The sequence below is a fragment of the Leptosomus discolor genome, chromosome 3 (genome assembly GCF_034619465.1).
Source record: "Leptosomus discolor isolate bLepDis1 chromosome 3, bLepDis1.hap2, whole genome shotgun sequence".
NCBI classification, from domain to species: Eukaryota; Metazoa; Chordata; class Aves; order Leptosomiformes; family Leptosomidae; genus Leptosomus; species Leptosomus discolor.
In genome coordinates this window covers 30,349,254-30,369,715 of record NC_141393.1, presented here as the reverse complement: position 1 = coordinate 30,369,715, position 20,462 = coordinate 30,349,254, and the positions used below count along the sequence as shown (strand labels likewise).

The following is a 20,462-nucleotide window of genomic DNA, read 5'->3' as shown; positions in this document are numbered from 1 at the left end:
ATGTGAGGTCCTGCATTTCTTCGTTTTGTGGAAACTATGTGGTATACTTTGGTCAGCCCGGTGATCTCTGTGCAACACAACGTGCAGCTGGTCTGCAGAGCCATTTTGTTACTCATTCCACCAGCTTTCAGTGCTCCTGGCTGACTCAACCTTTTTCATATTTAGTTACAAAGGAGAGGCACAAACTTTGCTTCAGTCGATAGTGACACTTGCTGGCCATTCCACAGCAGCATTGAGAGATCTTCCAAGTGTAGCCTAACCTAGGCTTTTGTCGAGGAGGAAAGAGTGAAGACAAGATGCTCAGCTGTAAAGGGGGAAGCATGGGTGTCTTGCTCCCGTTTTTCTTCTGTTGCAACATGAAAAACTCATGAATCTGGACTAAGAAAATCAAGAGGTTAACTGAAAATTAATGACATCTTCATAACTATGAACATGCATTTATTTACTTATTCATCCTTTTTATTTGTGTTCTGCCTTTTGAGTCCCTGGAGTTGATGTTTTCTAGCTTTTCACTGAAACAATGAGGACCAGAACCAGAAACATACTTTTTAAAATAAATACAGGATTCTCAGGTAAACACATAATTCTAGCAGGTGAAAGACCTAATGTCATGAGACTAATAATCAGCACGACTGATTTCCTAACCTGATGATGTATGGCAATTTTGTGTGTCAGAGAGATTTGAAACATGAAAGAATGAGGAGCAATAATAAAAAGAATTCACATTCTTTCATGAAAGTTTTAGTAAATTTCATTTGAGTAAGGTCTAGCCAGAAATTTGTGTGCTTGTTGGCTTGTAAGTAGAAGTGTTCTGCCACATTTGCTTTTGTGTGTCTGGGACATCAAAAAGCATGCTGTTTTCTCTGCAAAATGCCCTTCAAAAGACAGCAAGGGAGCCTAAAGAATTACTCATATATTTCTGTCACTTGCAATATAACTTATGCAGCTTCAAGTGTTCAATGTGGAGAAATGACCCATCAGCATCAAAAAGGTAGCAGCTATGGCTTTGGCTCACAGACCAAGCTTGGACTTGCAAGTATCTGTCCAACTCAGAATCCTTTTTCAATCACATAGAACTGGGAAAGCCTCTATTGCTTTTGGTTGGAAGATTTATAAAGAATCCTGTTTTCCTTCCTCTCCAAACTTGTTTTGGAGGGGGAAGAGGATTTTCCTGTTCAGAACAGAATTTTAGCAGAGGTTTTCTGCTAGTGTTCTTTAGCAACAATAATGTTGCATTTCATGCAGTTTTCTGATCTGGTTTTATTTGAAGCAATAAGCAACACACTATATATATTGTCATACCTGTTTCCTAAATCTGTATTTGGGTCTTTAAGAAAGAGAGACCTGATTTTCAGCAGTACTGAAAGCTTGTGGTTCTCGTTGACTTTAGTCAATGTATTCATTAAAGAAATCAGACCGCTTATTCATCCCAAAAAATATTGGAAATGCTTTCTCATTTAATATTTCTAGAAGTCAATGGTCTATTGAATTCCATAGCTAGTAGTATTTGTAGCCCTTTCTGTTTGCCTTGTAAACAGTGTAAATTAACTGATGCTCGTAGCTATTTCTAGTGACTAGACTCACTCAGAAGCATTATGTTTTCATCTTCCACTAAATTTGTGACTAAGCATACCAGATGATGCAATGTCATTTAAAAAGAAAGTATTTCTCAGCACCATCTCTTATTTCTCCAATGCCTAAAGCAACTGAACTTCCTGATTAAACAATGTAGGTTTCATTGATAATTAATAACCAATCAGTTAATCACTACTTCTTAGGATGCTTTCCATTTTAATAGAAAAGTTTGCATAAGAGTCAGCACTGCACATCTTACAAACAATTCAGTTAAACATAATTCTATCAAATAAACCACAAGTGATTTTGGGAGCATATAAGATTATGGTCAAACTGAAATCAAAGAAAGGTACTGATTTTGAGCAAGGGTTTGGAGACTCAGAGATTGGGGAAAAGTTCTGACAGTTCGTACAGGTGCCAGGAATTGCTTTCACTTCTGCAGTTTGGATCCTTTACAATTTTTGGAATGATGTTCCTGGCAGAGCTGCAATCAAAGAATTACAGAAATTCAATATGCATGTAACAAAAGTATGCAAAACAGTTTCCAATAGAAAGTCTAAAAGAAGTCAAGCAGGATTTAATCCTTTTTATACCTCTAAGATGATAAAAAATGTTGTAATAATTTTAATGAATTTCTCAAAAAAGTGTGACTTCAGAGCCCTAAATCTTTTCACAGATGAAGAAATGTTTACCCAGATTTTGTTTGGATTAAATTTTAACAAACAGGAAGGCATACCTTATTAAATCTTATGAAAACCAGGTAAGATTCCAAAGTGAAATGTAGCCTGATGCCACATACGATGGTTTGAAGCAAACTCAGACTGAATTTGCGTGACCCACCATCCCAAAACAGCATTTCTACAGACCACTTAGATGGGAAGCCACCTCTTTATAGTAAAGCAGCTCTACATATTTTTTGCCAAAAATGTGGTATTTTGGGTCTAATACAATACATGGTTTTATAGCTCTAATTTGATTTTAATATACTGCTTAATACTATACATATATATATACACACACATAAAGAGTACTCAAATACTTAATATATGCAAATATATATCAAGTTTTGATTTAATTTACTTATTACTGAAAGAAAGTTTGATTTGTGTTTCAATAAGCTCTCCCTATTTAAGGCAACACCAATACAATTTACAGTTCCTTTTTAGATCTAAATATTCCATCTGACAGCTTTCATTCTGTCATCCTATTTGGACTGTGAAGCTTGAACTGTGAATTCTCTGAGGTTTTTTTACATTGTTACTTAGTTCTTAGTTAATCAAAATTTCAAAACTAATCATAAATGCCACCTGGTTGTCCAAAACCATTTTGCCCTATGAGTGCTCCCTTTGCTGGGGGAAAGAAAGGAACACAGAAGATCTAGCCACAAGGGATGGTCAGACCCTGCAGGGCTCTACAGAGGTATCATAAAGTATCTCTATGCAGTTCTAATTCAGCAGTGGCAATGAGCTTCTGGACTAAGATTGGGATGTGAGATGGAGGTTAGGAATAAGAAGAAGAACCCTGAGTTCAGCAGAGCTCAGATACAGCAATACACTGAATCCTTTGGTGGAGGAGAGAATAGCCTAGTGGCTATTTTTAGGCTACTAATTCGTATTTTACTTCCTTCCTAGTTCTATTTTATGTACTGTCCCCTTATTTATGGCATACCAAGATGATTACCCTACAGACACCATAGCCATATGGTAGAGGTATGTTAAAAGAGGCTAGCTTTAGATACCTACAGTGCAGAGATCTTGTCTGAGGTTCTTTTATAGTAATTGCGGGGGGCGGGGGTGAGGCACCTTTGGAATGCAATTAATCTGTCCTGTTTTAGGCATCTGGCTACAGAGAAGTTGTATTGTGCCTCAGAATACCTGCTTCTAAATGACTAGCTCAGGCGTCAAGTTCTCAGATGAATCCCACTCAAGGAATCATCAGGAATGTCTGTAAGACTTGAGGGTCTTCAAGATATTGAGGCACAATCCCAGCTCAGAAAGATTTACTGCTAATATATGTGAGTTCTCCTACGCTACCTACAGCCTATTGATTTTCCAGAAAAGTTGAGCCTGAATTTCTCTCTCAGCCCTCCTGAATGTGCAATAGGGGGCTTGTTTGAACCAGTGCCACCTTCTTAACTGGAGCTGCTGAGAAGGAGGCAATGGAGCTGTTGTGTCTGTCTTTCTTACTGTACTTGGATGGTTTGCATTTAATTCTCATGTTATGAGTAGGCTTGTAAGACTCAAGGTCTGCTTAACACAGAAGACATGCTGGCTTACAGAGAAAGCTGTCCAAAACTGGCCATTACAAAGTAAAACTTACAATTTCATAGTGAGAAACAGCTTACAGTTTCTTTCCCAAAACTTTCACATCAATGACATCTACATACTTTGGGCCTGCAGTGATGGACTCTTCAAGACCGTAGAAGTGAAAATAGCTGACTAAACTTCTTTTGAGAGAACATTCTCAGTTCCATCACTTATTATTGTCATTATCATTGAAGATATAATTGGTTTTCTTCTTTTGACCTACCCAAATGACTCCTTGAAAATGTGACTGCTTATTGTCCTGCTAATGCCTTGAAGATCTATTTACTGTAAAACCAGAATCTTTCTCTTCTCTTACCATAAACCTGGAAAAGGAAAATGAGAAGCAAACAAAAGATGACAAATAAAAAGAGAAATAAATATTTCCCCTAAAATAAGCCAAGATTGATTTGCACTAGTTTCCAGTGAGGGTTGGTACTTTGGTTGGCCTCTAAGCATTATTTCCTTTGTTAGTGATAACATATAGAAAAAGTACAGCGTGGACTGGAAATATGAGAGAGTTAACAAAAATTCACTGTACTGTCTCCCTTAAGGTCCACTTTGTACTACTGCATGTTATCATAACGATTTATTTGATTGTTTATAACTGCCCCTTTGGAGCCATACCATTGCACGATATTAGTGGATTATTGATTGAATAGTATTCGCTGGAGCCATTAAATCCTACTAACAAGGTGGTGGATCATTGATCTAGTAGAACATTGCCTAATTTTGGTTTCTGTACTGGACAGGTTTCCCAAGTTTCGTCTTTGCATGAAAGTTAGTAGATCATAGTCCCAATAGGGAATAGTATTATAGACTGTATTAGTACGTTTGCTCACACTAAAAATAATTTCATACTGCCAGGAAACCCATTGATTCTAGTAGAATTATTTGCAGGGTGAAGTGTAATTCAGTATGAGTAAGAATATGAGTGTAAAAAGGACAGGCCTTCAGTATACATTCTGAAGTGTTATTGCAATCCTTATCAGGTATATTGTGTATCAAAGTATGAGATGTCAGTCAGGAATGGGATTTGCAGACTGGCAACATATTACTAGAGACAGCAGAGCAGCTTAGATTGTTTGCTGCATAAAGTTAATGGGAAAAAGAAAGTTGTGGATTCTTGTCCTTTGCAGGGTGATTCCCTTACTGGTCTGTTAGAAAAGTGCTGCATTTCCTCACCTCAGAATAAAACTGAAGGCCTGGCCTCTAATCTGATGGATATTCTGTGCATTTTGCCAACGTCTGATGATGCAATGACATTTGTAGTGAACCACGTTCCCCTTTATCACAGTGATGTTTATTTTCACGTTTTAGGCACAATAAGAGGAGCCTCATTATGTTCTGTAGTCTAAGCTGTAGTGAAGGAAAGAAAGGGTGTTTCATGCCCTCTTTGCTTTCATCCTATCTAGTCTTCTTACCCCAATCCTGTTGTCCAGGTGATGGAAGAATAGCACTTGAAGGTACAATAATATGAGTAATACTGAGCCTCTGAGACCATCATACATGAACAGTCACCTCATCCAGACATTTGGCTTTTGGTAACCCTTAGCTTTTTGACTGCTGTTTACCATTCATCTTGACCACATGACCTGCTTCTGCCCTCACCTCTAATTCTAGCCTTCTCATACCCCTGGGACTAAACCGTGCATGTCAAAGTCATGTGTGCCTAACTTGTACAAGAGGCAAGTTAATGGTAATCTAAAATTTAAAATATTTATGTGAACACTTGCCTAAAACTTATTTATGCGAGATACTGAGGTAGGCTAGCCTATTTCAGTTATGAGTGCTGCCTGGCTCTGGTTGATTCTGCTGCAAGTAATGTCTCTTGTTGGAGACTTTTCAGTTTTGTGTTTTGAGCTGAAACCAAAAAATGTGTGTCTGTGTGTATATTTATGATTAAGATATGGCAAAAGAATTAAAATATTTTTGTGTGTTTTAATGACATATCCATTCTGAGGATGCCTTGTTTTTTTGAAATAAGATGAGGGACACCATTTCTAGAAAAGCCTGCTTGTTTTCCTTGTGCATATACAGATACACATGAAAGCATCATGATACATTTTCCTCTGTTTACCCCAGAGCAGCTCAAGCTGTGCATTTTTGAATCCAGGCTAAATTTGCTTCACTGACAGAAGAAAAAGGCCAAAGGAAATCTCTATTTCCTTACTCATTAGATGTGTTTATTTTCCCTTTCCTATCACCCTGCCTGTCCTGAAGTCTCCAAAAGATTAGTCTAATTTATTTTATGTTCACCACTTTCCCATAAAAAGGTAATACCAATGCACTGCAGGATGTTTTTTTTCCTGTAATTCAGAATAGGCTAAACTCTCACTACATTTTAGAATATACCAGGACCATTGCACAGGGACAGCAAAAATGCATGTCTACCACCTGGGAGGGGTAACTAGATTAAGAAAGGGAGTAAGTACGTTATTAAGATCTGATCCCTAACCTGAGGGTTTACAGGTATTGATGTACATCCATGCAAGGAAGTTTTCCTTTAAAGCCTCTAGTGTAGCCCTGAGGCAGGATACAAAGTTTTAACAGTTTTAACTGTTCATTAGAGATAGCTTAAATTTTGATACCTAAAGTTTTTAGGCAAATGGAGGAGGTTTCTTGGCATTTAACGTGAGATGCAAGTTGAGAAACATCTTGATTTCTTTTAAGATGTAATTCTAAGCAAATTCCAACATCAGGAAGTAAAGTTGAGCCTACCTTATGCCTTACTTGATTTCGTAAAGTTTCCACCTGTAACCTCTTGAATTTCCACACACATTCGTTTGAAACTCTGCCCAGTGTGGTGATCTAGCAAAAAAAATCAAGCTTGTGATGTCTGCTACAGGCAAATGAATTTTTGGGTAGTGTAGTTCAGAATTCACTACAAAAGCAAAATATAGCACTGATATTTATCCTACCTGTCTGATGCTTTCCCTACTGTTTTTTTAGCATTTTCCAGGGGCAAAAAAAAAGAAAGCCTAGCAAATTGTGCCACTTCTTTCACTATTTCTTCTTTGGGTCTTTTTCACCGGAAAGAGAACTTCTCAAATTCAATGAAAAGAGGGCATGGACCGAAGGCATTTATAAACGCAAACAGTGCCAGACTAGAAAAATGGATCCTCCTGCTATCACGTCTGGCTCCTCTGTCTGAATGATTTGGTTTGTCCCCTGGAACCAAGTTAACCCCAACTTTGTGGTGTGTAGTAAATAGCTTTAAAATATTTCAGTGTGAAAATGAATCTAATTAATCTCCTGTATGAAACAAGGAAAATAAGGCTTGGATAAGCTATGTTGTATTTCAATAAGGAAGATGCATTTCATCCAGCACTTCTATTTTTAAAAGTTACCTTCCTGTAATTGCACACTAGTTTAGAGCTAGCATAGGAGCATCTTAACAATAATGGGCACTTTTTTAACAGATTATTGCCAAAAGTGCATTCTCTATTCCAGGGAGACACTGTAATAGATACCAGCGCTTTAGTAATGATACAAGCAATCTGTAAGCTATTATAGTTTCTTTTATAGTAACTTAATCTTCATATTGTTTTATATGTCTGGAATTTTAATAGTGTTTTTAATTTATGAAGAGAAGTATATTACATATTACTAGTTACATGGGAATATGAGCTAAATAACAGACCATTGAACTGTATTGTTACAAACAAATATTTTGAAGTACTTAAGCATAAGGAATAGAACAAAGAAATTAAAGAATGTCATACAGATATAATAGCAGCTTTTATGGAATGAGGCCAGAAGTATCTATCCGGGATTGTTACTGGTTTTAATGCATATATTATAATTCTAGAGAAAAATGGGAAAGAACACAGGTACTTTTAGAATGCTGTTTAAAAATAAATATTTTATTTAAAATAAATTCATTTACCTGATTAATAGATTTATTTGCATTATTGATTGCAGATAAACACAAATTCTGATGTATTTTTTTTAATGCTAGTGGAATGAATGAATTAATATAAGCATATGATTATATATAGAGTGTAAGCGACTGCGTGGATTCTTGGAGCCAGTGCAAAAATGAAGTATTTTTTCCTATTAGTTCATTGCCATCTTTAATATGTATAGAAACAGGCACAGTCCACAAGCAATATGGTGAACTGTGCTCAGACTTGTAAGAAAGATATCATAACACTTTGCTAAGTGGTGAGGTACAGAGAGATATGATCAACGTAGCGCTTTAGTGGTTGTAATGCTATTAAAAGTAGGGCTTTTAAATAAAGAGAACCACTTTGCTGTTTTGAAAGAAGTCATATTCTACTTTAAACTGTCATTCTGTATTTCTGACTTGCAATTAGATGATATTTCTAAAATGTCAGTCCCGGATTCTGTTGTGACCGTCATTGTAATAAAATATGACAGCAAAGATATTATATCAATAGTTTTTCCATAATTAGCATTAAAGATCTCTCAAGGGTTAAGTACAAAGGTTTTCTGCTGAATGGTCTGCAAGCCTTGTGCCTTTAAAATCTTTTAATATAGCCAAGACTGGTGACAACCAGGAGACAAATCTATGAACAAACCCGTTTAGAGAGAATAGTTTTGTGGTGTGTGATGTATGTTACGTAAATGAGCTTATTAGGACTCTCATCTATTTTATTATTGGTGCCCAATTTAATAGAGGCATTTAAAAAACAATATTTCTGCCTGACTCCTTGAAATGAAGAAGATACATTGATATAATTGAGAGCAAATGATTGCATGTTGTGCCATTTAATCATGTCATTTTTCAATTGCTGTTTTTTGCACTTCACTGCATACTTATAGAATATTTAGCTTCAGTATAGATTAAGTCCCACAGTATGCAACTGAGTAGAGTTCCCATATTAGGTGACATTTTCTTTTAACCTTGAAATCAGCAGAAGCACATAGGTTTGGCAGTATTTTTCTAAAAGATGACAAAGTCATCATTCATTTCCTATCTTTGTCATTTAGCTTTTTTAGTTTGAGGAATTACTTTCTTACTAATATTTTTTGAGGAATTATTGGTTTTCTTTTTCATTCAGAAACAGAAATTCTTATTTTCACCATGTGTCCTGTACGAATAGAATTTGAAATACAGATATGCATCACCCTGACAAGAGAACGTCCAACAGACATTGCTATTTCACAGAAAACACTGAAAACTACATTTTACCCAACATTTGCAAGCATATTGTTTTCTGTTTTCACTTTATCAATGTATTAGTGCTGTTAGCCTTGCTACTTAATGTACTTAACTACATTAGCACTTTTGAGAACTAGCCAAAAATCAGACATAAGAAGGAAATTACATTTTTTTTAAGAGTTGCAGTTTGATTCCTGTACTCAGAAGGGTAGCTTTCATTCTCAGATTTTGCCTCCATTTCTGCATATGGTTGTTGTAGTAAATAACAACAGTTCCATCTCCATTTCGTCTTCCAGCAGGAAACAACTGATGCAGTCGGAAGAGTATCATTACCTCCTTCACATACCCACATCCTGTAACAAGGAGAAAGAGTAAGCCTTTAACAGACCAAGATTAGACAGAAACTTCCTCTTAGATCTGGCCATTCCAGATTTATCTGCAGTCAAGCTTCTTTCATTTTCCTAAAATCACCCAGTATTGCCCATACACGGAAACACAACATAAGCCTAGAAGTGGCATTTGTCTCAGTATGCCTTGCATTTCTTCTGAACCTGAAAGCACAAAAAAAATCCATCTGTGTAAGTCACCATTTGTCATCTTTCAACAGTTTTCAAAGCTCTGGGCACATCTACATGGACATTCATTATTCCTAATTGTAGAGTGAAAGCAAGAAAGACTGAAATGGTTGAAAGAACTTCAGATCCCATAAAAATGAATTCCTCAAGCAATCTGTAATAAGTGATGCTACAAAAATCATATCTCAACATTTTATATGGTGATTGTATGTGGATTATGTGGATTTCAGTGAACTAAACTAATCTTAAACTGAGTCTTAAACTATTTCTAAGCACAAGTAGTCCCACTGAATTCATGGCAAACCTTAGTACTTTAAAATGGTTAATATGAAACACCTGCTCAAGAAGCTTGATGTAAAAGTGCTTCAGTGGCCAGGTCATCTACCACGTTGTGTGAAAAAGCCAACTTCCCATCCATGTCCTTTAGTCATGCGGTGCAGAGCAGGTGCTGATATACTACAGGAAGCCTGAGGCATGGAGGGGGACTGGGGCTTAAGGGGCTCTAATATTTCACAACTTCCCACCTTTCTATGCCTCCCATATGCTCTGGCACTGCCTAAAGCTGCACACGTGTTTCTGGTCATATGCCATTCACTTAGGAGTCATGTAGCTATGCAGAGCACCTTCTCTTCAGATCATGGCTACTTCTATCCCCATAGACAGTGCCATTAGCCCGTGGTTTGGAAAGAGTGTTTGATGTCATTCGACTCAGCAGGGGCTTTTCCAGATGATTTAAGGCATGGTATTAACAAGCTGTGAAAGTAGTTTCAGCTAGCCCTTTTTAGCTATGTGGGTGATAACTTCAAAGCACTGAAAATAGGAATAGGCAGAGGGAAGAAAAATCTTCCAAGATTCTAGCCGCACGGACAGGAATCCTCAATATGGGAGACCATGACTTGTAATAACATTATAATGAATAACACCTCAGTGTTATCAGGGTATCTGTTGCGAAGCAAAGGACTCAGACACAAAGTCAAGTTCGTACACAGCAGCTGCCATTACTGTGTATACTCTTAGCCTGCAGCAAAAAAGTCAAATACATTAAGTCTTACTGCAAATTATTTAAATGGATGTGTTTCTCTCACATTTGCAAAGGTTTGGATTGTATTTACAGTTACCACAGCTCAACAGACACATGTTGGTGTGAGGAACCACAATCAAAAGTGTTTGATCTCTTAATCTATACTTCAGCAAATCTTCCGCACGCACAGGAGACTAAGCAGGCCTAAGTGATGTTCCTCAGTATACTGTTAGATCATTTCCTAATTTTCTGAACCGTGTCAAGTACCTAGTGGCTCACTTTAGCAGCTGTAGACCATCAGGCCCAAGACTCAGTAGAGGCACTCATCATCTTTCTTTTACTTTTTTTTTTAAATTTATTAATCATGAATTATAGCTGTTAATTCACAATGTAGAATGCACCTTGCAAATAACTAAAGTAACCCTGATCCTGGAAGCATACTTTGCATGTACAATTACCATATGGACAGGTTTTTATACAGGCATACCATTTTAGCAATAGCAGAACATGGATAGACGTACAACACTATGAGATGTCATGTCATAGGATACAGGCGATTATTCTGTCCCTTTAGGACACTGCATACCAGACCCTAATACTGCTTAAATTCATTATTGCTAGTGCTATTATATAGTGTTTAAAGATGTCTTTACATGATTAAGTTCTCTGGCTTTTAAAGTATTGTTGCTATAGCCAACTCATTCAACACACTGTTAGATACAAGCACTTCATTCCTCTCCTGTTTAATATTAACCATAATATCATGTAATAAAATTGAAACAAAAGTGCCATAGGCCTAATTGTACTGTCACAGCCATGTAAATCAGAAATAGCTTCAGTAAAGCTACTGTTATTATGCTGGTGTAAAATTGATGTAAATTAAAAATGACTTGGATGCTGTAGCTCTGCTTTCAAATAACACAATGTAAAGGCCTCACTTAAACTCCCATATAATGGATTATGAATGAAATACTCCTTACCTCATCATATTATATGGTATTGTATCAAAAAAGAACAATATTTATAAGGGATGACATAATCTGATAGATCAAAGTAAGTTAATGTTACGGGATGGGATTGTGAGCTGTGTTGACTGCCATGACGTTAATGCAGATCTACATAGGTTTGACTGCCATCAGTATATAACTTACCCATCACTTCCCTAAAAGTGAATTGCTTAGCTGTTAGAAAATGTAAAATAAGAACCCTGATTTTATCTTTAGGTAGATTTTTTGGTTTGATTTGGTTTGATTTTTTTCTGATGTGATGTTAGGCTAATGAACAGCATCAGAAAGGAAATGTGCCAGACGTGGTGGTTACATCAAGAACTACAAAGGGATTGGTAATGAACTCTAGGAAAATAAATAAGGGCAAGTTCAGGAAACGTAAGTGAAAATGCAGCTCTGGTATAAATGGAATAATAAAATTCCTAGTCATATTTTTCCATAAATAGGGTTTGGCAATTTGTCATTCACCTTATTTAAAATTCAGAAATATTAAAGATACAGGGTTCTCTCATTATAGAAATAATAAAATTCTAGCTATTACACAGTTAGGGTAATTTAAATAGCTATAGAATGCATTATATCAATAAGTGGAACATCTGTATGAAATGTCCACCTGCTAATATACTACTCAGTGTACCTTACAATGAAACATATTTAATAATTTTAACATATCTTCTAATGAAGCCTTATTGGGATTAACATTTTGAACACAAATACTTTTAGGCATTAAAACTTCCACTTTAAATGAGACTGCATTGTCTTGTTTACCCTTGTTGATTAATAAGCAATCTGTTAACTGTTAGAACAGCACAATTGTGCCCGTGAAAGTAGATTAGTAATTCAGCTATGTTTGTGGGTTTAAGCATCATTTCTCTTGAAGGCTTTGAATTTAAAAAATCACTTGCACACTATCCATAGGCAAAGAAAAGATACATATTTTTAGATGTGCGTACCAATGTTTTGCTTCAGACTTTCAGCTTAGTATTATTGATCAAGCATATACTTCCAGCAGCAAAATACAACATTTCTAAGTATAAATTCCAATTTTTAAAGAAAAAGTGATATGAAAACCTAGAACTTGAATTCGCTTTCTATATTATGTTATCGTTTTGCTAATAAAATTCAGGAGGGCAGGTCCTGATTTTTTATTAGTTAACGCTTGTGAAGAGCTTTGAGAGACATGGTAGTTTTTTTATTTTGCTTATGATGATTAACTGGAAGCTTAAAGGCAAATACCCTGTCTTCAAAAAAGATGATAGTTCAGATTTTCTCATGGGGTCATGCACTTTCATCTGTGGCATCCCACAGAGGGAAACAGATGTTGGCAAGTTACAATTTAAATTATCTGGAAAGCTCCCACGTACAGAGCACAGTCCTGTTAAATTCAGGAGTAGCACAGGCCTATGATAGCAGTTGAATACTTGAAAAATACAATGCTATAAAAGTATAGGGTCTCAGAAGCTGGGCTGAAGCAGTCATTCTCAGATGTGTTTGTGCCTTCTGTACCCCAGCTTCATAGCTATTAAAACACATTATGAGTTAATAAAATCCTGATTTGATGTTGAACGATTATGATAGACTGTGATTGTGGATAAAACCATGCTCGAAAGCACCCCACGCTATTAACTGCTTCCGGGTGGTAGATCTCTCTTTAGTTTTGGCATGTAGGATATGTTATTTATACTGCTGTTCCATGAGATGCTCAGTGTACTTACTTGGGTTTCTGGCATAGAAACAACACATTCTGGCTCCCATCAGTATTCAGCAATATTAGGGCTTAGTGATTGTCTCCCATCATGCAGTTCACATCAGACTGCATTCTTGCTAGCATTGGAATCAGTATGATGAAATAAATGCAGTGAATTACTCATCTTTAAGAAGGATACAGTTATCACAGTATTCCTACATTTGCTTGAATATGGAACTACCCTGGAAATATTATATGATAACAAAAAACATCTGTAAAGAATTTTATACTGAATTTTCTCCTTCCTTAAGGTTTCTTCTTTGTTAGGGTACATATGACCTATAATTTCTATTGTTTTTTCTAAAAATATGTATATTCTTATTGCATGACTACATTTTTTTCCCCCATTTTTTCCTGAAGAATTTCTGAAGCTAATTACTGTCAGGGTAACTCATTTCAGATGTGTTCCAGCTGAATGAAAAAAAAAGGAACAAACCAGTCTACACCATAAAACTTTCAACATTATTGAGACAGTTAGCTATGTATGGTATTTGTTTGAAGAAGACTGAAAGTAGCTTTACTCCTGTGCTATTAAGATTAGGGCTGTGTTTATCTGAAAATAAAACTCTAAGCTTTGACATTAAGTGTGGGAATTTATGGAGAAGCTGAAAAAAACTATTGTAAGACAGAGATTGGGCACCATTAAATATCAGGTAATAGTTAATGTTTTAATTTGCAGTGTATTCCACACTGACATCTGTTGTTTGTCTGTCCTGCAGTCTCTATGCTGTGAGATCAAACAGAGACGTCGTGGGGTAGCCTCTGTGCTGCGATTATGCCAGCACCTCCTGGATGACCAGGAGACCTGCAACCTAAATGCAGATCACCAGTCCATGCAGTTGATAATTGTAAACCTTGAGAGGAGGTGGGAAGCCATTGTCATGCAAGCTGTCCAGTGGCAAACAAGGCTACAGAAGAGATCGGAAAAAGACTCGGTGAGTGATGCTCGCTTTTGAAAGATCTCATGTGGTTTCATTCTTCATGAGAGACGCTTTTTCAGTGCAAGACAAGCACATTCATCTCAGAGTGTTTTCTTCTGACTGAAGATGCCATTCCTAGTCTTTACTGCCAACAAGTGAAACTTTAGTTTTTCACAAAGCGTTGTATTCTATGGACAAAACTGATTAATAAGATAAACTCACAATATATGTGTTCTGTTTGCTGGATATTTAATCTCATCCCATCTGATCGTGTCAAGTAAGGAAAACAGTCTTCTCCTGTTGCCAAGTTGCTCAGTACCTAACAGAACTGGGCCCAGCGACATATTTCAGTGATTGTAAATATATTTCAGAAAAATTATTTTCTGTCTAAGTAAGACTGGTTTTAATTAGCATCCCAGCAGTAGTTGTGTATTAATATACAATTCTGTGTTATTTGAATGTAAGTAAAATGCATTCATTTGCTTTTATCTCAGGGAAATGATTCCTAAGAGGCAAAATAACACTCTGTTTAAACCATCCATTAAGTGGCATAAATTAGACAGGTTTTCTACAGCATAAAACTATATAAAAAAGCAGTATCTACACTTAAACAATAAACCATAAGGGGAACAAAATAATCCCTCCTGTAACACCATTGACTGTAATGGATATATTGGCTCATCATGTTTTGTGCTACTATCACAATGCTGATGTCTGTATACTGCAGCTACATTGCCAGCAACGATAACCGTATGTAGTGCATATACTGAGGAGCTTTGATGAGATGTGAGAACAGGTGACATATATTTAGCTTACATAATTTTTTAGTTTTATATCAAGCAAATAAAAGGAAAAAATAATTGACACTTAACATGCTTCCTAGCAATTATCTGACTAACAGTGAAATACTACTTTTGACTTCTTTCTGTTAAAGTTCCTTTACAAAAATAACAGAAGCTGTAATTCTCTTGTTCAGTTACGGTAGTGTAGTGTGAAGATATATAAGACATTGTTCAGAAACACTAGCAGTTCCTGAGTCAAAATACTAATAGTTTAAATGGTCCAAGAAATGTTGAGATAGTGAGGAGGATGCTGTGGACAAGTGAACCATTGAAGGTAATACTAATCTGTTGCCTGCCTGCCTTTATCAAATGTTATAAAGTAGGAGTGCTTCTCAGCCTGTTTGGTTTATTAGCTGCTTTGCTTTAGGTGTTGAGATAGAAATGGGACTTGAGGAAGGAACAGGTTTGAATACACTTTCAGGACAAGTCAAAAGGGGCATGTCTCTGTATGAGGCAACGTGGAAGGAAGACATCATTGAAAAGTAGATGGAGTGTCAACGTTGGTTTTATAAGCATGGGAGTAGTCAACTGACAATGTAAGAAGCATAGATAATTGAGGAGAGTCAATTAAGCCCTCAAAAATTTGATCTGGTTGGAAGAAGTAAAAAAATGATGAAGCTATATGTGATTGTACAAGGCTATAGAGAAAAGATTATTTTTCAGCCTTTCCTTATACATCTATGTGCAGACAGGGAAGTACCGACTGAAGAGGAATGCTATTGGGAACAACCAAGGAGATCAACTACGAGCTTTCACTGTATCACCGTCAGAAAAAAGTCAAATCCTAATGATGCTGGGATTCCCCTCATAGATCTAGTGAAAGCTGCAGATGTCACAGAGCTGATGCAGATTACCAGAGAGAGAACAGTCATGCTGACTGAGCATAAAGGAAAGAGGCAATCTGGGGAGGATAGAGCAAGAGTTCCATTTTGTCTGTGCTTAGTTTATGTTAATGGATACTAAGAAGGAGATACTTAAAAGACAGGCAGAAGAGTGGGGTTAGATGCAAAGGATTTTACTTGAGATCTCAGTCCAGCGAAGGGAACTGCAGGCATCAATGTATATTATCATATAAAAAAGGTCAAAGGGAAGCAGGTAAGGAAAAGGGCTTATTCAAGTCTAGTGAAAACCAGGAGATGAAGGAAGAACAATTAGCAAAAACTCACAGAAGAGGTAGAAAAAGAATCTAGAGAGCAGAAAAATCCAAGGCAGTAATTTATTGAGGATCTGATCAAGTGGTGTCAAAAGTAAAACAGAAGCTGATAAAATAAAGATTATGAGAAAATATTAGAGAAATTTCAGTGGAAGTAAAGGAAGAAACAGAATTATTGAGGATTCAGAATGAAGCTGAATAAAAAATGGAGGTAGGAGTTTTATACAATACATTCACATTTACATGAAGGGAAAGTCAAGAAATAAAAGAAGACAAATGCTATCTCAACAGTGGCAGAGAGACAACATTCTTGAGTTTTGATGGTAATGAGTCTGGGAGAGCAAGAAATGAGAACAGAAGTAAGAGAAGTCAGCAATGAAATAGGCTGGGTGACTGAGTTAGAAGGCCGAGGAGTAGAAAAGACTGATACAGAAAGAAAATATAGTAGTAAAGCTTTTTAATTCTCTTGAGAAACATCAGTTATATTTTTGTAATAGTTCCATCTTTGGAATATTTTTAGTTATATTACTAATACATTTCATCAATAGCTCTAGTAAATTGTTGGTTAGTGCTACACAAAATGTTTCTCAGCTGACCAGCAGTAGAAAAAAACCAGTTGAATTTTGGAGTTTCAAAAACAAGCGTGTGCAGTATTAGGCAACAACCAAACCAAAAAATAGTTCTCAGAATCCTGAATTTTAGTTGCTAGAGGCTTGAGTGTCTGTTGGGTCTATAACTGCCCAAGAGAGAATTGGACTGGATTTCTACTGTGTTTCTGTAAAAGGTGAAGTACAACAAAGATGAAGAACTGCGTTTTTCATCTACAAAACTTATCAATTTGTTGTAGTAAATATATACCTTATCTTGAACTTGGAACAGAAACAAGTTGCATTTGTGAGATAGCTTAGAGAGTGCTGAATGGAGGTCCAAGTTACTGTAGTGAAAGCATATTCTTTTGCATGTTAGCAGCTGCCGTGTGGAAGCAGTTTGCTGTTTGTACCTGCAGTTACTCTAAACAAACTGTTATGAGCTAATTAGACCTTGGCGCTGCTCTTGCAGCAGCAGTGAAGTTAAGTCTTGTGTTTCTTTTTGGGATTGCAATCAATCAGGAGTTGAGGCGTGGTGAGGGTATGAGTAAGGCAGCTTGCTTGATATCTGGACACTGGGAACTTCACAAGGTGCACGCTGCTTTGTTCCCACTTTGCCTGAGGTAGTCTGGAGTTATTTGCTGAGTTGACATTCACCAGGCAGGGGGTGTATCATTCTTTCTGCTGAGAAATGGCAGCCATTTAGAGCTATCATGATGCTCATCTAATCTTCACTGTGAGCTGTTTTGTTTTGGAACCTCTCATCCTAGGCTTGTTTATAATAATATGATTTTCTGATGTATGTTAGTATCTACAAATTTCTTATGTTGATAAAACTATCTGTATTCTCAACATTTAAAGATGCCCCAACCACTGCAGGATTCAGGTTTCTTTGTCTTCACTGGCCTGAGTTGGTATGTTCTAACCTTCCTTTTCACTCAGTTCCTGTGTAGTCATTTCTTGGGTAGGTACCAGAACTGTTTCTTCTGTTTCCTATCTCTCCGTATTTGATGGTGTGCCAGTCTTGGCACACAAACAGTATCCCTTGGTAACAAGTCTTTATTTGTGGTTGCCCACAAAATACTGTAATTTATGAAAACAAATGTGATGTTTTTATACCCTGATGGCATCTGACTCATTCATGGCATCTGACTTGCTGACAGTAAGTAAGATAGCCCAGATTATTATATTGCCTCATATGAGTACAAGAGTCACTTGCATCTTCTACTGTCTTCTTAATTTGTGTACTGGCATATTTCTTTGTTCTGTTTCTGCAGCTTTTTACATTCAGTCACTTAACTGGGCCACTTATAGCATTACAAAGGTATGCTGGAATTAACTACAAAAGGCTTTTAGTTTTATTTTGAATTATTTGCCTGCATTGATGGTTTTTAGCAGCATTTAATTTTGCTCAACTTTTGCAATAGCGGGCACAATAAGTTTACAAATAACAAGAAATATGTACTACAAGCACCTAAAGTGTGGTAAAAATGTCCTTTTCATAAACCAAAAATTATGTCTAGAATGTGAAATTATCAATAAGAATCGCTCCAGAAGGATGAAATGTGGTTAGGTTCAGTGGGTTAATCTAGCTATAAAGTATGAAGTATTCACACAATGACAAAACCAAAGATTACTTTTAAAAAACAGTAGGACACTTGCTTGTTACTGGAAGCAGTCCCAATCTGTTTTAGCAAAGGAGGTTTTTATTTCCCCCATCTGTTTTTTTTTTGTGGTAAATTCTTTTCCCCCAGATTTATCATTCCATAGTTTGCTGATATAATGTTATACGTCATCTAAATTTTAGCTTCAGAATTACACAGATGCATTATAGTTTGCCTAACAAGACCCTGCTAGCAATCATCTTAAAAGAAAAAAGATTCTATCTGGCAATTGCAACAGCAAATAGCAACAATCTTTAGTCAACTAAACCCAAAATTACCATCTAAAATTCCTGCTCAACAGCTGGAGAAGCTTTAGCTCACAATGCACTTTCCTTAGAGAATCTAGTCTACTTGAAAAACTGAACAGTTAAAAAAGAATTTGGGACAGACTCAGTCATGGTCATGCCCACCTGTTTACAACTGTTTACAACAGTTAAGTCAAAGTGGGAATATGTAAGTTATTTTATGCAATTTTTTTTGATCTTTTGCTCAGCCAGTGTTTAGCGTCAGTGGATGATTCCAGCTGCTACAGATGTTCACAGTTTGAGGATGTCCTGTCCAGGTCAGATATGTCTCTGTATAGAAAGCTACAATGAGGTGACTGTAGTCCCACTTTTCTGGGACTGTTTTACCAATACTGGAGTATAGAAAACTGTTGTACTGCTGTGGCTGGGAGAGAGATAAAACTATGGTTTCTAATGGATTTTACTTTTTGAGTTGCAATTCAATATTCCTGCCTTTTTGGTAACTGGAGAAACTGCTTTTTCTCCAGAGTGCTCATTCATTGAATGAGAAACGTATCTGTTTTATGGAGCAGACAATCTCTTTTCCTATTCAACAGAGGGCTGAAGGGACAGTATTAATCATGCTTTTAAAATGGAGATTTTGAGCTAAGGCGATTTGGGTAAAGGTGCTGTAATTCTCACATTGTCCTGAAAAATGTCTGAAATATTCATTTGTCTGATCACTAAGTTCACTACTATGCTTCATGAAAAAATATTATTTTTATTTCTCTTGTTCCCCTGAGTCATGCCGTGTGTATAGTACACTTTATGTCCAGCAAAACCCCCATCTGTATTGGCTTAAAAGTATGCTGTACATCCAGCCATATAATTGAAAATAATAAGGCCACAAGAAATGGGATGGCCTTGGGGTATAACACCCAAGGGATTCAATTGGTGTCGCTTTGCATCAATGTCCATGCATCATGGTAAATGAGGTAACATAACCAATTACCACATTTTAATTAGAGTTGTAAGGACTTGGGAAAATCTGCAATGGTGAGACAGCTCACTTGAAGAAGAAGAAAAAAAAAAAAAAAAAGACACCTCTCTCTTTTCCACAGTCTTGTTTCTTAGGAGGTAAAGAGCCTGCTTAAAGCTCTGTTTCAGATTTTTCCCAACTTCTTCTCGGTTTCATTCTTTATAATGTGCTTTGAAAAACAAATTGTTTAGAAATACTATATTGCTTCTGATCTGGTATCTTTATCCTTTTTCTAATTTCTCTGTTTCTGTGATGCTTTCTGGAAAAGAAAACAGTTTTTAATAATTCTAGGCATGGTGTCTCCCCTTCACTTCCCTGTATTTAATTCACTGATGCAATACTTTTTCAAGCCATGGAATGACTCTTGTTCTAAGCTTAAAAAAACACAACACAAAAAACCTTACTTCAGAGGTAAAAGATGAATTTGTCATTGTTCAGTTATTTGTTAGATAGCTCCACTAAACAAAAACTTAGTTTCCAAAAGATTCATATTTTATCGCAAGCCATTATTTTGTAAGGTGGGATCTAGCTAAAAATCTTGCATAAAATTTAGCAGTTCATCAGAGTTGCCTAATACAGCAAAGTACTGGGCAATGATTAACTTAATTGGCTGAGGAGGGCACACTACACGTTGTAAAGTGCTGAACACCTATTATATCATCTATCCCTCACAAAGT

The 20,462-nt window shown here is 36.5% G+C and overlaps 1 protein-coding gene across 2 annotated transcripts in view; it reads left to right on the top strand.

Annotated features, from left to right (window-relative positions):
- Positions 1–20,462, top strand: part of AKAP6 (A-kinase anchoring protein 6) — a 224,518-nt gene that overhangs the window by 185,939 nt on the left and 18,117 nt on the right. For both annotated transcript variants that reach the window (XM_086463168.1, XM_086463167.1), the window contains exon 11: positions 14,076–14,291. In XM_086463168.1, coding sequence (XP_086319294.1) covers positions 14,076–14,291 — 216 coding nt within the window. The remainder of the gene's footprint in view (positions 1–14,075; positions 14,292–20,462) is intronic.